This window comes from Engystomops pustulosus, chromosome 4, assembly GCF_040894005.1.
Source record: "Engystomops pustulosus chromosome 4, aEngPut4.maternal, whole genome shotgun sequence".
NCBI classification, from domain to species: domain Eukaryota; kingdom Metazoa; phylum Chordata; class Amphibia; order Anura; family Leptodactylidae; genus Engystomops; species Engystomops pustulosus.
In genome coordinates, this window is record NC_092414.1 from 152,351,814 (window position 1) to 152,368,143 (window position 16,330).

Genomic DNA, 16,330 nt, shown 5'->3' on the forward strand with positions numbered 1-16,330 from the left:
GTAACAGTTTTTAAATCACTTTTAGAGCATTTTTTATAGGGTATTAATTAAAAGCTTTTTTTGGAGCTTTTTTTTTACGGGGTTCACTTTGCGGATCTAATAACAATTCTGATTTATTATGCAGATTGGTACGGACGCAGCGGTACCAAATACAGGCGGTCCCCTACTTAAGGACACCTGACTTACAGACAACCCATAGTTACAGACAGACCCCTCTGACCTCTGGTGAAGCTCTCTGAATGCTTTACTATAGTCCCAGATGACAGTAATCAGCTGTAAGGTGTCTGTAATGAAGCTTTATTGATAATCTTCGGTCCCATTACAGCAAAAAATGTTTAAACTCCAATTATTACTGGGGCCAAAATTTTTTTTTGTCTGGAGTTACAATTATAAAATATACAGTTTCGACTTACATACAAATTCAACTTAAGAACAAACCTCCGGACTCTATCTTGTACGTAACCCGGGGACTGCCTGTATGTGGGGGTTTTGTGTATTTTATTCAATTTTACTGAATAAAAACTCATTTGGAGAAAATTTTGTTCATTTTAGCATCACCCTCTTTTCATATGCAGAACTTTTTTATTTTTCGGCTGACAAATCTGATTAGGAGCTTATTTTTTGCGAGAAGGGTTGTTCTTTTTAGTGGTCTCATTTTAGAGTGCGGAGCATTTTTTTTTAAAAGGTATTAATTAAAAATTATCTTTTTTCGGAATGTTTTTTGCGTTTTTTTTTTTTACTTTATTAAGTGTTTTTATGGGAAAGTGATATTTTAGGGGCTTATATTTTTATTTTTTATTTATTCTAATGTGCAGTGTTTAGTGTTTTTACTTTTCCATACTTGAACTTGAACCAGTGATGCTCTGATCGCTGGTTCTAGTTCAATACACTGCTCTACAATACTAATTCATTGTAGAGCAGTGTAAACTGTCTGAGCATGCAGGCGCATGCGCAGACCGTTTACAGTCAGACCCGGAAGGGGTCTGACTGCTCAGAAGATCGGACAGTCCTTGGGGCTGCCCAGAGGTGGATCGGATCCCCCGGTAAGCGGCACAGGGGATCCGATCCATAGCAGGAACACTCTTACACGCCGCGATCATGCTTCGGCTCTGATCGAGGGTGTCAGTTGTGATAGACAGCTGACAGCCGCTGCTTCTGGTGCCGGCTTCTTTATTTATATAGTGCACACAGATTATTCAGCACTGCACAGAGCCTGTTTCCAATGGGGCTCACAATCTAATCAACCTACTAGTATGTTTTGCAGTGTGGGAGGAAACTAGAGGAGCCAGAGGAACCCCACGGAAACAGCAAGAGAACATACAAACTCTTTGCAGATGTTGACCCTGGGACTTGAACCCAGGTCCCCAGCACTGTAATGCTGTAATGCTAACCACTAAGCCACTGTGCTGCCCCAATAATGGAAAAAAAAGCTCTTTTACCAGAATCATTGTACCTGTTATGTTACTGAGCACACAGATACCGCAGCGCTGCACAAAGCTTGCCAAATCAGTCCCTGTCACAATTTATTCAACCTACCAGTAATTTTTTGGAGTGTGGGAGGAAACCGGAGGACCCAGAGGAAACACATGCAAACACCGTGAGAAGATGCAAACTCTTTGCAGATGTTGACCAGTGCTGCAAGGCTGTAGTGCTAACCACTGAGCCACCGTGCAGCCCATCAATCTTCCTATCATCCATCTCCTATAAAATTCTCCCATATTAGAGTTTGTTTTACCAGACTAAAGGAGCCTCTTATTGACTGTGACTGGTCATAAAATAGTTTTATTTTGGGGGCCCCACTTTTAGTTTCGCCCAGGGCCCTACTTTGTCTAGAACCGGCCCTGATTCTCAGGCATCAAACTCAGCTCCTTTGAATATTTCTACTGATATCCATGTTTTGGTTACATGTTTATCTTTGCCACTAGAGGGCAGCACTTACACACAGTAGAAATCTACTGATGGGCTATTAGTCCTGCATTCTCCACTATGTACCAGATCTACAGAAATAAGAATAGTGCTTTTTTGCTAACAGCTTAAATTCAACTTGAAATGTTCTGCCATATGACATTGAAATATATGCAGCATGTGCGGTGTCAGGATATCGATTTTATATTTGAAACAACCTTGTTACAGACATCAGATATGTTAGCATTATAAATCATGCTGGAGAGATCAATGATTTGTTCCTTTAACCTTGTCTGACTATTCTTCTTTCCGTTATAAGGATAAGGTGTTTGTGCATGGAACTGAATGGACTGAAGTTTGTAGACTTCAGGAATATTGTAGTGAATTTCATCACACTTCTGGAAGTACATTTATCAATTCATTGCCCACGTGCAGCTTCTAGGTTACTTGCTGGGGCAATTTGGGGATCCATTCTGAGTTCTCCCTGGCGGTCAGTCTTATCATATTGCCAGTAGCTGCAGGATGAGACTGAATAAAACATTTCCAACCATTTGTGGACTTTGATGAAATGATATAATAGGCAGCATACAAAATCAGGATTACCCAATCCAGATTCAAACTGTGGGAGACATTTATCCTGTGGTATGACAGTCCCTGCCCCTCCAGCACCACCAGATAAATCAGGCAGATAACTGCAGTGTACAAGTGTGTTATTACCAGTGACCATTACGCCCCCTGAAAGGTCACTGGATGTAGCAAGTGCGGCTTCCATTCCAGCGTCACCTCCTGGCCGCCCTCTGAACCCCTTCACACCCACTTGGCACAGAGGTAGTCTGAGGGGGATAATATTTGCAATAACTGCCGGTTTGGTAGGCATTGCAATTGTTTCAGGGCTTGTACGGTGCAAAACTGGCATTCAAGCCATGCTTTTTCTAGAAATTTAGTTGTAATCAAAGAAAATACCTAAAATTTTTCTATAAAGCAGAGCTGCACATTTCCTGCTGTGTAGCTATATTGGTCATCACTCCCGAATTCTGTGCTGTCATGTAATAACAATGTGACAGGAATACTATTAGAGGCTTTTCTCCTCGGCAGTACTTGCTGCCTTTTCTACAGCCTCTCACCGCACAGCAGCTCATCATCATCCTCTTCCACACCTTGCAATCCGTTTCCGAAGAAGTTCAAGACCGAAACGCTACATGAATTTGGATTGTCATACTTTGTACACCAGTAAAATTCTGTGTTTTTGCATCATCAAATAGAGTGCCAAGTGTTTTATTATTATACTTAACCGACCGGTATCCTACTTGAGCACACTATTGCACACCCAGAGGAGTGACATGCAGTCCTTTACAACAGGAATACTATTAGATTCTGACAAAATCATTCAGAATACTATAAAAATGAATAAGTAAAAATAAAATTCCATGCCATACTTTGTCTACAGTTATATTGTAAACCAAGATAAGTACAAAGCTTTTCAAATTTGCTTCCATTTTACCAATCCAGTTCCAGTGGTGACACGTAGCAGCTGACCGCGTGCAGACTACCGGAGCCTACACATGTAGAAACAGCGCACTCCTGGCCATGGCTGTGACTCCTCTTGCAACTGTTCTAAAATGGAGGTTTTTAGACTATTTCAGATCTAGGAAAGGATAATTTTGGCACATGTTGGATTAGCATTCCAATTTCCTGGTTTTTAAGACTACTGCCTACTCTCCTCTTAGCGTAGCTGTGTTTGTATGGAAGGGAGAATCTGGAAAAATAGCTGGTGATCAAACCAGCATTCAGCTGCCATCTACCTGGTAGTTATCACTACACTAGCTGTAGCTCCCAGTGTTCGCTGGGATAGTAAATAACTGCTCTTAGCTATAACAAAATAGAATCGTTTAACATAAAAATATTTTATATCATTGTATCCATCTCTCCCACTCACTCTCCCTGCCCGTCTGTATCCCTATTCATCTTACCTAACACATAAGTGTCTTATGCTCACTGGCTATTGTAACCAATCAAAGCTCAGAGCTTATATTAATGACCTGTGGCAAAATAGCAACCAATCACGGCTCAGCTTCTAACTGCCACAGCAGCAGCAGACAATGGCTCCTGTACATGGTGGATAATAAGTGGATTTTGTGAATCACAGGGTGACAATTACGATTTAAAATCTGTTCTAAGGCGTTCACAGAGAGAGCGGCTGTGCAAAATTTGGTAATTGTAAATGCGACAGTGCAGATTCCTTTAGTGGACATACATACACGCGCCCATATGTATATTCGGCTTCATATATTAGATTAAGAAGTAAAACTACCAGAATATTCAGTGATATTGTGTGGTCAGCGGCAGCATGATATGGGTTCTCTTCCTCATCTAGTGGCTTGTGTTAATTTAGGGCTGATGTCTCGCAGCCTTTATGCCAAGTGGAAGAGCAGATAACATACATGAATATTCTTAGTTGGCTTGTCCAATAGTGGTGTTACATGTGTTACATGAGAGCTCTTAGTTCAGATGTCATCTCATTAGAACAATATTTCAAAAGGATTTTACTGCCTGTACCGAGCCCGCCAAAAATGTCCCCATAAATGTCAGCAATAAAATTATAGATCCTGTAAGAAAGCGTGAAGTGGGAACATAAGGGATCATAAATCTCCCATTTGAGTGGAACTATTTTCTTTATTAGTCATAATTGTGTTTTACAGCCTTTTATTAGTGGTTAAACCAGGATATCAGTAGTGTGTCACACCCTATGGGAGCACATATCAACAAGGAATGGTTCCTATGTATTCATTACGTCGCTGATAACCTGGCCGCATGTTAGGAGTAATATCAGTTTTGCCTAGAGTGATCCTTTAAGGTGTTTTTCTTTGAATATTGAATGTGGTGTCTGCAGACAAGGACCTCTGAAGGTCAGGTATACACATGTTACACCAGAGTACGAAAGCCACAGCTGAAATAAAGGAGGCTCTCAAAAAAATGTGTGTTTTTTAATGGTCTCTTGAATCAGTAGATTAATCATAATAAACTAGGGGCACTTACCCACAGATCCAGGCACCGTTACTGTGGTAATCTTCTAAGATTTGTTATCCATGACCTTCTTCCTTCTAAAATAAACTTTTTAAATTATGCTAATGAGCCAGAAGGGTTCCTGGGGTGTTACCAGAGCCCCTCAGTCTGTGAAACTACAGCACTGTTACACTGTCTCCCCCTACGCACCCCCCTTCCCTCTGCCCGATGTCATCTCACTGCAGCAGTGGCAGTTTCAGCACAGCTCGCGTGCACGAAGGGGCTCTGGTAACACCCCACAGAACCCTTTGGCTCATTAGCATAACAATACAAGTTGATTTTAGAAGGAAGGAAGCCATCGATAATAAATATAAGAAGATTAGCACAGTCCTGTTGCCCAGGTGAATGAGTAAGTGTCCCTGGTTTATCATGCTTTATTTTGATAGTAGATTTTCTTTAAGCGCACGGCTCTCATAGCCACCAATTAGCTGACCACTATTGCAGCCAAATTAAATGGGATTTAGCTGCCTCCAGAAGAAAATCTATGGGTTTGTTACCCAACCGATCGCTGTGATTCTGTACTTTGTTTAAAGGACATCTACCACCAAGATCAAGAACAGTAAACCAAGCACACTGACATACTGATGTGCGCCCCCTTCTGGCAGGATCTGCTCTCCCTTTAGCTTCTTATGTGCTGGTTTTTTTTTTAAATGCTTTTAAAATTATGCAAATGATGCTGCCCACTGAAATGAAATGACCATTAACACCTATAGAGCCTGGAGCCCCTCAGGCTCATTTGCCTAATTTTTTAAGCCTTTTTTCTTAAAAACAAGGGCATAAGAAGCCAAAAGAAGAGCAGATCCTCCCAGAGGGGCACACACCAGTATGTCAGTGTGCTTGGTTTACAATCCTTCATCTTGGTGGTAGGTGTCCTTCAATGATCAAATTAAAAAAAAATTATATTTTTTTAAATTGAAAAATAGAAAAGTAATATAACTTGTAAAGATTTCAATCAATTCTGTTAAAAGTCCTTTAATAGGTATAATATTATTAAAAAAATATCATTTCATTTGAACAAGGCAAGAAAAGCACAAGAGGAAAGTGACAAGAAGATGAATAGATTATACAAGACTGTGATCTGGAAATCAACATGGAGGCAGCGTTATTTACAGCACAGCATTGTCTCCATTTCCTTCAGAACAGCAGATGTGCGGATGGTCTATAGATTTATAATTATTACACAGCTGTGGCCGCCAATTTACTTTCACATACTGATTCTTCTACTAATTTGGTTGAATACATTTTTATGAAATTCTGGAAAATTATATTTCAATGAAGATATTTACAAAGAACAATCGTTTTAAGACATCAACCTGTACAAATCCGTCTCCTTCAAGTTCACGTAAAAGGACATCTCTATCGCTGGAACTTGTGGCTATATCTTTTGTTATGTAGTACTAAAATACGCATTATAATACGGGTATGTTTTTTTTGTTTTTTTTTCAATTATTTTTTTTTCATAGTCCAAATAAAAGATGCAATTCAGGCGGTTATGCCATCATCTCTAGAAAATCTATATACAGAATGAGATTCATAAAGACTCTCTCCGTCTGTGCTCAGGTCATCATCATCATCTAAGTCATTCAGCATTTTGCTTGGAGAACATCTGCGTCTGCTGCAAGAACAAACACAAATCAGTAATAATAAATATACTGCAATGTGGTATTTGTCTGACAACTCCCTGAGATTATGTTACCACAAAATGTATAACTTGTATACTGGAAAAACATGTATTACCTAAGGTAGACCTTTTCCTAATCCTACCCAATCCCAAGGTAGAAGCTCATTACAATTTTTTTAATACAGTAAATTTAAATTTTTACATAACAAGAAGCCCTTACTCCTTAAAAAAGGAAATCTACTATCAGAATCCATCATGATAAACCAGGGACACTTACTCATTGATCCAGACTTTGGCAATGTTATATTTGTTATCAATTGCTTCCTTTCTTCTAAAATCACTTTTAAAACTATGCTTATGAGCCTAAGGGGCTCTGGTAGGTGTCATTAGTGTGCCCACTGTTTGCTGAGATAACAAGAAATGCCAAGGAAGCAGGGGTGGGGGCGAGACTGAAATGTGCTGCTGCAGTGTGTCCACAGTCTCTGAATCCAGAGCACAGAGAGTTTTTGTAACACCCACAGAGCCCTTAGAGTCAATAGTATAATTTTCAAAGTTGATTTTAGAAGGAAAGAGGCCATGGTCCAATATAAGAAGATTACCAACAGTCACAGTGCCTGGATCTATGAGTAAGTACCGATGGTTTATCACGCTTCATTTTGATGGTAGAATGTCCTCTAAGCTCATAACATAACATTTCTTTAGTTGCCGTTACTGTATGAGGGGTTGTTTTTTGCATTTTTTTGCGCATTGCGTTATATCTGTGGTACATTAAAACTTCTTTAATAACTCATTTACCAATTATGATGGATAAATGACAAAGACCTCTGAAATTCCAGCCTTGTTTTTGGTGTTTTAATTTTGTGCCATTCACAGTGCACATTAAGTAACGTTTTACCTCTAAATAAGGGTTTTATTGTCCAAATGTCATGAAACGATGAAATAGGATAAAGAAATAATTTGATTTTGTGTTGCCATAACTTTTTCCATTACTGTTGCTTTTTCTTAGTTTGAGGAGAAGGTGTTTTTCTTTTATACTACTTTATTTATACTAAATTAATAAGGAAAAATGAAGATGTGAAAAAAACATTTTATAAAACCATATTTAACACTTTTTTTAGTAGTCTCATTAGGGTGACTTGACAATGTGATAATAGGCACTTCTAGTTGGCAAATAAGAAAGCCTCTTTCAGACCTTGAATTGCCAGAGAAAGTCCACAGAACTCTGCAATCTTACTGCAGGAGGGATGTGGGTTAGGACAGTAAAACCCCATTTGCTCCGCATAATTCCTAAGACTTGCCATCACCAGTGTGTGACCGGGTGATAAACTGACGTAAATTGAGTTGTGTGTTCAGAAGCAGATGCAACAGGAGTGAGGAGCATTCTTGTCCTGCGTTGTTATCCTCCTAACGATTTATTGCTGCACTGAGACATGTATATGTAAAAGATCAACCTACCTCAGCTCTTTCTTTGCCGCAGTTAGCTGAGCTTGGAGCTGCTCATTTATGTCAACTTGGTCTTCCAAATCTCTTTGAAGCTTCTTTTTAGCACTTTCTAATCTATCTATTTCTTCTTCTGCTTCTTCAACTTGCCTCTTCATGGATTTCAATCGTAAACTTAACTGGACAGACAAATGTCAGGTCTTAAATTATAAGGTGGATACTACATATGTTCATACACATTATTTCATGTATGCCTACTAATATTTACATGTGCGGATGTGCCAATTCAGAGTTCATGATTAACCCACTAATAAAAAGTTACTAGAAAAAAAAATGACATCCAAGTGTAATGATGAGGTGCCATCCAGCACTTCCCTCAATTGTATTATTTTGTTCAGATTTTGCTGCAACAGTTTTGGCCATAAAGGGAATCAAACCAACTACTATTCTAAGATTTCTTTGCCTCTAGATGCAAATGTGTGGTCTGTGTCATATGAAATATGCAAATGCGTTTTCAGGATAAGATAAGGAAAACATTTTCCCCATCATGCCTTACAAAGTAGCTAAGAAGCAATGTTTCACCTATCCTGGAGAACTTATTTGCATATTTTCCATATCCCCCCTCCAGGCCTAGTAGATTGTTTTGATTTGTTTTTTTTAAATCCCGGACAACCACTATAACTGGAAAACTCTCCATAAGGAGAGTTTTTATTGGACAGACCTGACACAGTCATGAAATAATAAAAGTCATTGAAAAGTCCATATAGGACCAATATCATCTAGAAGAGTTGATATATCAGCATCATGACATAAAACTGATGTTAACATTGCCAGTGAAAGAAATAAAAGGTGTGACATTCTGGAATTGCACGATATACTATAAACATAGTATCATAGTAAAAAAAGATTAGAAAAAGACATCAGTTCACCCTATACATTATATTGTGTCGCTCCAGAAGAAGGCAAAAAAAAACTCACAGTCCTGCTGCTACTAACTATATACACAAAGTTATAGATCCACACAGCTCTTAAGGACTGATACCTTACACCGAGTGCAAAACTGAAAAAACTGTGATAGTGATGGTCATTTATGACCTATAATTGTCACTTTCTTACTCATGGAACAGGTGGATGCTGGGGACACATTTGCAAAAAAGCTGAAAATAAAAAAAAATTGCAATGCTTTCTTTACTTAAGATAACTTATTTAAGACACCTAGTAGTGTATTTAGTTACATGAACCTGGATTTGCAGTTTACCTGATCTTTCTGATCTGTTAAAGTGAGATGTTCATCATCGACCTGCATCATTAACTCTTTCACCTTCCTCTCCAGCCTGCGGTTGTTGAGTTGGAGACTTGCCCGGTCCCTGAGGGAGAGGAAAGCACATTGTTTTGAAATTGAATCAGGAAACTGTGCCAGATCCTTTTCAACTTTCCCTCAGAATGCTGATGAAACGTACATTGCATTTAATATTCTGCGGATTTACTGCTTGCAGCACACAAAGTTTCATCGTCCTTTCTTTTGGCATTCAGCAAAGTGATAATGTTATTGCCTCCCACACTGGAATATCAATAATCTCATATTCTATAAAACTTCTTTTATGAAGGACAGAACAGCCGGTGATCCAGGTCACCAACACTAAAATAAACCAAGGCGTTCTGGTACAGTATTAAGGTTTCTGGTGATGTGATGCTGACATTACAGGAATACTAATGCTAAGCTTTCAGCTATAATACAATATACTTGTCTCCAAACAAAATCCTCCTCAGTGTGTAATTGTAATATTGTGATATATCTTCAGTCTGTTCTGCTTTCTGTAGGCAAACACAAACAAGATGCCTTTCTGTAGATAATATAGTATATTGAAATCGTTAAAGTGAGACATTTTAGGAATGACAAACAATTAAACTTTACTTGTGAATTCAAGGGTCACGCCAGGATACAGACTGGCAAAAAAATAATACACCAAGTCAGCGGTTTTCCAAGGTATAGATGTAGTGCAATGAAAGGAAGTTGAATGGACCAGCTGAACTGCAGTTTAATTTTAGCTGAGTACCATGAGTAACGGTATATCCGTTTGAAACGCATTGGCCATTTTATTAGATGCCACTTTGTGCCTTTATTGAAGAATCTGTAGTTCATCTGGTCCATTCAAATTTCTTTTACTGGATTGCTACACCTTCAGAGTAAGGGTGACTTGTGCCTTACGGGACATGGGTCTGGAGCAGAACTGGAGTTTATGTCTCATTGGTATACATGTGGTGCTACCCTGTGATACAGAAGTGGTCAAGTAATAGTCTAGTTCCAACTCGTTTATAATGGTATGCCGAATATAAAACAGAAATGAACATGTCAGACAGTGCTCAAGGTTTAGCAAGATTGTAAATGATAGCCTAATGTCAGAATTAAACTGATTAATACATTTTTCTAATACATCATGTATGAGCCATAATATTGGCTTAAGATTTGCCCTCTTTGAGTTCAATTGCCTATTCAATAGGAATTAAAATTATCTTAACCTGTTTACCAGAAGTGTTCTAGTCATGTTTTTTCTTTTTTTCTATACTTTACAGAAGTATATCTTCTGGCTTATTAAATGTTATAAAACGTAGACAGTCTTACTAATGTAGCAACAATGGTAAAGAAAAGGTTAATCACAATCACACCCCAAGTTCAACTCTACATACAAGCAGCTCCTCTACCTTTCTTCATTTTCCAGGCGTTCTTCCAGCTCTGCTATTCTTCCTTCCATCTGAGCAACAAGCCCTTCTTTATTGGATCGATGTGAAGTCTCAAGATGAGCTATTCTGCTCTTCAGATCTTTGTACTAGATTTTATGAAAAGGCGCAGTGGGTCAGACAATATGCAACTTTAAAATGCTACACAAGTTATGAAAACAAAGACGGATCCTCAAACAATAACCAGTAAATATTGGAGAAACAATTGTTTTATTCTCTAGCCTGCACAGTCCTGCACTCTTACACAACCTGTCTACGTCAATAACAAATAAAGCTGGATTGAAAATTTAATACAGAAATTTCCATAAGATAGTACAACCCACCTTCCGTCTACATGCCCTAAACTAAGGTCATTACCTGTCTCTCCAAGGACATTTTATCACACTCCAGGTCTTGCCTTGCACCCCGTTCTTGAAGAAGTTCTCCCCTCATTTGTTCAATCTATGATAAAAAACAAAAATGTTGGAATGTTTAAAACATTTAAACATAATTAAAGTGTTAAAAAAACTAAAACAAAAAGAGGACATCCTATGTAGTCTATGTAATGCTGTTTAACATAGGCAACATAGTATTTTGTAAAAAAAATTAAAAATACCATAAACATGAGGGGAAAAAGGTCCACATGTGCGAAACGCATCATAGAGCATGTGTGTGTCTCAGTGATATTTATATACATATATTCCCAAGACTATATTTTTAACAACAGTGAAAAATACACCATCCGTTTTCTGGAACAGTTGGCATACAGCTGCAATAAATACTTTTTAATGGATCAGAGCTGTACGACCAACCCATTAAAAAGTAAACTATATTTTATGAGTGATTCATTAAAAACAGTTCCGGCTAGACTCTATGAGGATCTGTGGAAAACGGATGCTAGACTGATGCAAATCAGTCATAAAAAAGGGAAGAAAATGTCAGTTTCGGCTCGTGCATGTACTGTACTCTAGGCCTACCCTCTCTTTATTTAAGCATATATAAGATGATCAAATGCATTTTAACTCCATGTCCTATGCAAGAAACAAAAAAAAAGAAAAAAAAAGAAAAGAAAATAGGACATATACTATATCAATAGTGGATGGTGACCAGTTCATTCAGTATTATCTATTCATTTAATTATTTTATCCATTAATAGAAGGGCTTGACCATTGTACAAGCACTGTCACCTTCTGTGCTGCCCCTTCATCCTCTTAGATTGTAAGCTCTTGTGAGCACAGCCCTAACTCCTACCATTTCATCTGATTATGTTATTATTTTGTAATGTCTTATTTTATATGTATATGGATCCAATGGTCTGTACAGCACTCCAGAATATGATGGCAGTATGTAAATAAAGGATTATTGTTATTGTTTATTCACAGATCATGCACTTTAAAAAAAAAAAAAACAACACTCATGGGACCAATTCGCGGATACTGAAAAACACGGCTGAGAATTAGCCACAACCAAGAGCATGTAGCTTTAGAGGGGTTTTCCAGGATTAGAGAAGCAAAGCCGCTTCCCTACTAACTATAGTCCATGGGCTGTGTATGGTAAAGCAGTTCAATCCCAGTGACTGTTTGATCTGAGCTGCAATAGCCAACACAACACATGGACAGCTGTGAGGCCCTGCATTTTTTTAAAGAAAAAGGCAATATCTTTACAATTCTGGCACTGGCGCTGTCCCTTAGTTGTTTGTGTCCTAAACACAAAGACAAAAAGGACATCGACCACCATTTTCTCGGTAGTAGACTGTCCCATATTGCACCCTATGGGAGTCTCTTGTCGCTTCCTCCTGGGCCTCCGCTACTATAGAAAATAAGCTTTTGAAACAATTCAGATGACCCGGAGGCACTCAGGGTCCTGTCCAACGAGCGCCCCCTGGCTCCTCTGAAACCTAGTTCATTCACGCCCCCCCCCCCCCCACACACACACACACATTGTCGTACACCGCTCCCAGCTACCATCGCGGCAAGACAGTTGTATCCTTTATGTCCTCCAACTTTCCCACTATTTCACTGTGAAGTGAACTGATGACCATTATTACCCCCAATTCACATTGGATGTTGTTTGATACAGGTGACAATCACTGCAGTTTGTGGAGAGTGGATGCCAATCTGAGCAAAAGTTTTAATTCAGCATAGTGGGTAACCACATGTTTTAAATAATACATCATGCATGTACACATATAGGAGGTATTTCATTTAACATTTCCTACTTTTCAACAACTTATAAAACAGTCTACAACTGTATAACATTATGATAAACTTGAGATGTAACAGCTACGTTCCTAATGTATTCATAAACAGGAACAGTAAAAAAGTGGCCCCACATTCCCGAGAAATGAGGTCACACTGGGCGGCAGGGGCTCACATGGGCTTACGTCTAATGAGAGTAAATGACTATTCAGATCCTACTAATTGTGTTGTACAAAGCAGCCGTAGGTGTAATACTCTCTACCGCACAGACAGCTTCACTAGTAATAATAAGGAACAATGTAAGGCCTTGTCCACAAATCACACTTTAAAGGGGATGTAGAAAAAAAACCCCTTTTGGATGGTATTACAAGTCTTGGCTTCTATATTAAAGCAGAAGATGTAATGAAGCAATACATGGATGAAGTCCTCTTTGCAGCGGCATCATATTCTGGTTGGCCAATAAGGTGCAGTATCCATGCATCACAGATGTACTTACCCCAGTAACAGAATAGAAGGAGAAATTCCCTTTCTCACAGACTTTGCACTATGACCATTCAACTGAAGCGTCATCTTCCTGAGGAATGAAAGTGCTGGGCCATGGATTTCCCTGGAAAATTATCATGGGGTGCCCGGTTCAGACCAGGCTTTCCACTGATGGCAAGTAGACTATGCAGATGGTGCCAAATGTATTGCATTTTAACTATATTTGCACGTGTGCAACAACAGTCCCATAAGGCTGTACACAGTCACACCAAAGCAAACATGACATTTTAGGAAGTCACATTAATTCGCTTCAGAGGGCAATGATCCAGATTTGCCAACACTCTTAACAAGAAAGCAGCTTTAAGAGAACTAGTAACTAGTCATTTAAATTAGTAAAATATAACCCCAAAATATTTGGCATTGCGCTGTCCCCTTTAATCTTATTTATAAATAAATTGACAGGTGGTTGTGTCCAGTTGGAGGTGCCCCCCTACACTTTCCAAATGTAACCAATCAGCGTGGTCAGTATTAAACTATGTAGAATAAAGAAGCTTTCAGTATCAGTATTAAACTATGTAACCCAACCCCCATTTGACACAATAGATTGTACAATAAAGAGATCTAGGAACAAAAAATGCAGAATTGTTACCTTATGGAAAATTGCTTAAACAAGTTTCATGGGCATAAGAAGCTAAAATCCTGTTAGAGGGGCCACACACCAGTCAGTGTGCTTGGTGTATAGCCCTTGATCCTGGTGGTAGATGTCCTTTAAAACTAATAGTCTACACTAACAGTGTGCAACCACTGACAGCTAGCAAATAATAATCACTCATCTGTGAGATCCAATGTAGTTGCTATACATTGTGCGCCAATGTTTCACAACATAGCAATAACACGTGCCACAACATAGCCAGGTAAAGGTTTTATGCATTCAAGAAAAATGAGCACACAGATATTCTTACATACAGCCCTATAACAAAACAAGGACTGCTCCCTGCCTCTGGGGCTGAAGTGCAATAACTGTGGGCCAGTTCACATCTAAGTTGTATTATCCTTTTTTTGGAGCAGTAATTTTGAGCCAAAGCAACACATGAAGCCAACCCAGAAGTAATGAATCATGCAAAGATTTGTAGCAGTTTCTGGTATTGGCTCACAATAACTGATGCATAAAATGATAAACTTAACTGGTCCACAGTGTTAAGAGGATTGATGTGTTTATGTAAAAACCAAAAAGATCATATTAAAAATGAGATATCGCTAGTAGTAACTTCCTTTATTGTAATACATGTCCTATATGATATGAACAGTATTCCCTATGATCACCTATGCACTATACTTGGTGCTGAATTCCTATGAAGTTGTAGGACCTGGCCTGTAGTTATCCAACTTCTGACTTAACAGACACTTTGTGAAAAACATTTTGGGGGAAAAAAAAGCCATAACAGCGAAGCTAAACACGCCAAGGTTCTCTTGCTTTTATTTAACTCTCCTACATTTGTATAAACCATGATATTTTCTGGAGATGAGGGAATTGTAACGCGGCGGATAATTGGGGCTAGCAGTGTAACGGGTTCCTCTGGCAGAAAATCTGTTCAATTTTAATGCATTATTTTCATCCTCAGTGGAACAACAAACACTGTACATTTCAGCAGAAGTTATCACAGCTGGGTCTGGTGAACACTGAAAACAAAGTATTTCCAATGAGCCATAATACCCCTCTGAGAGACGGCGCGGATTTAATAAACGGAGCCCATGTTTATGCTAGACGTGGTATTAAGAACAGCTGGTTATCATAGTCTTGTTAATGAAACTGCACAATTTCATTTCTTCTCAATTATTGATATCAGGGAGCCTGGAAGCATCCCTTCATGTCTTTTTAAGCCAGTCTGTAATGTGGGTTCTCATAAATCGCGTGTGTCATGTACACCGAGAGGGAGAGCCAGGAGTTACAGTAATGAGGTGCTCATTCTATTTCTCCAGACGTTAGACACTTCATTCCTTCCTCACTGTGAATGAGTCGCTTCATACACCTGGACTACAGAGTGGAACAGGTGTTGGGAAACCAACCGGGAATCCTGAAAACAAAAATGGACTTGCAAAGCCACTGTAACTTTACCCTGCCATATTTTCACAGTCACCATAGAAACACTGCGCTCTCCCACGGTTTCAGGGAAGAAATCCACAGCCAGAAGGTTCTCATTTGTAGATCTCACCCACCCCCCTCACTTTGTAGTGATTTTACAATTAACTCCTTTCCTGTTAGTGGGGTCCCTACAGCCCCATTTGGAGCATGTTGTAGTCCTCTTGGCCATTTCCCTGTAAGAAATTCTGCACTGTAGGACAAGGCTGGTAATTAAGACGCTAAACATTTGGTTTTGGAAACCTGAAATCTCCTGACTTAATATCATTTATACAGTTTATGTAAAAACAAGTGTTAGAAGACAAACAATGCAAAAGTACAATGATGTCAATGAACACAAAAGATGAAATGCATGATGCACACTTAAAGAAAACCTTTAATCAAACTATCAATGCCTGCTGATAAAGTTCTCCACATATAACCTAAAATTAGCTGCCAGTAAGGTACTGTACCTTAATTAGCAGTTTTCCCGAAATGCTAATTAGCATACTTGACTCTTAAGCTGGATAGGACTCTTTTCTCCTGGGCTGCCAGTGAACAACGCCCCCTTATTTTTACTGATAGCCATGTGCCTCTTTAAATCTCTGCACTGCCCTGGCTTCTTGTTCCTAATTGGCAGGTCTCACTGCTAGGATATTCTGGTGTATGGAACTAGTACTTAAGGACTATCTGCCAATATTGAACTACAGACACAAAGGGCTGATTACTTTTAGGAAAATATTGTGTAAATGTTTTTCACAGTGCCTTGTTTTACAGTCATGT

The 16,330-nt window shown here is 38.9% G+C and overlaps 1 protein-coding gene across 4 annotated transcripts in view; it reads right to left on the reverse strand.

Annotated features, from left to right (window-relative positions):
* Positions 1-5,924: 5,924 nt before the first annotated feature.
* The window catches only part of CGNL1 (cingulin like 1), a 71,697-nt gene continuing 61,291 nt past the window's right edge, over positions 5,925-16,330 (reverse strand). For 3 of the 4 annotated variants that reach the window (XM_072148133.1, XM_072148135.1, XM_072148134.1), the window contains exons 15-19: positions 11,126-11,209; positions 10,733-10,857; positions 9,288-9,396; positions 8,045-8,208; positions 5,925-6,583 (exon numbers count right to left, since the gene is read on the reverse strand). In XM_072148133.1, coding sequence (XP_072004234.1) covers positions 6,451-6,583; positions 8,045-8,208; positions 9,288-9,396; positions 10,733-10,857; positions 11,126-11,209 — 615 coding nt within the window. In that variant the 3' untranslated portion in view covers positions 5,925-6,450. The remainder of the gene's footprint in view (positions 6,584-8,044; positions 8,209-9,287; positions 9,397-10,732; positions 10,858-11,125; positions 11,210-16,330) is intronic. The other variant, XM_072148136.1, reaches the window with a different exon arrangement.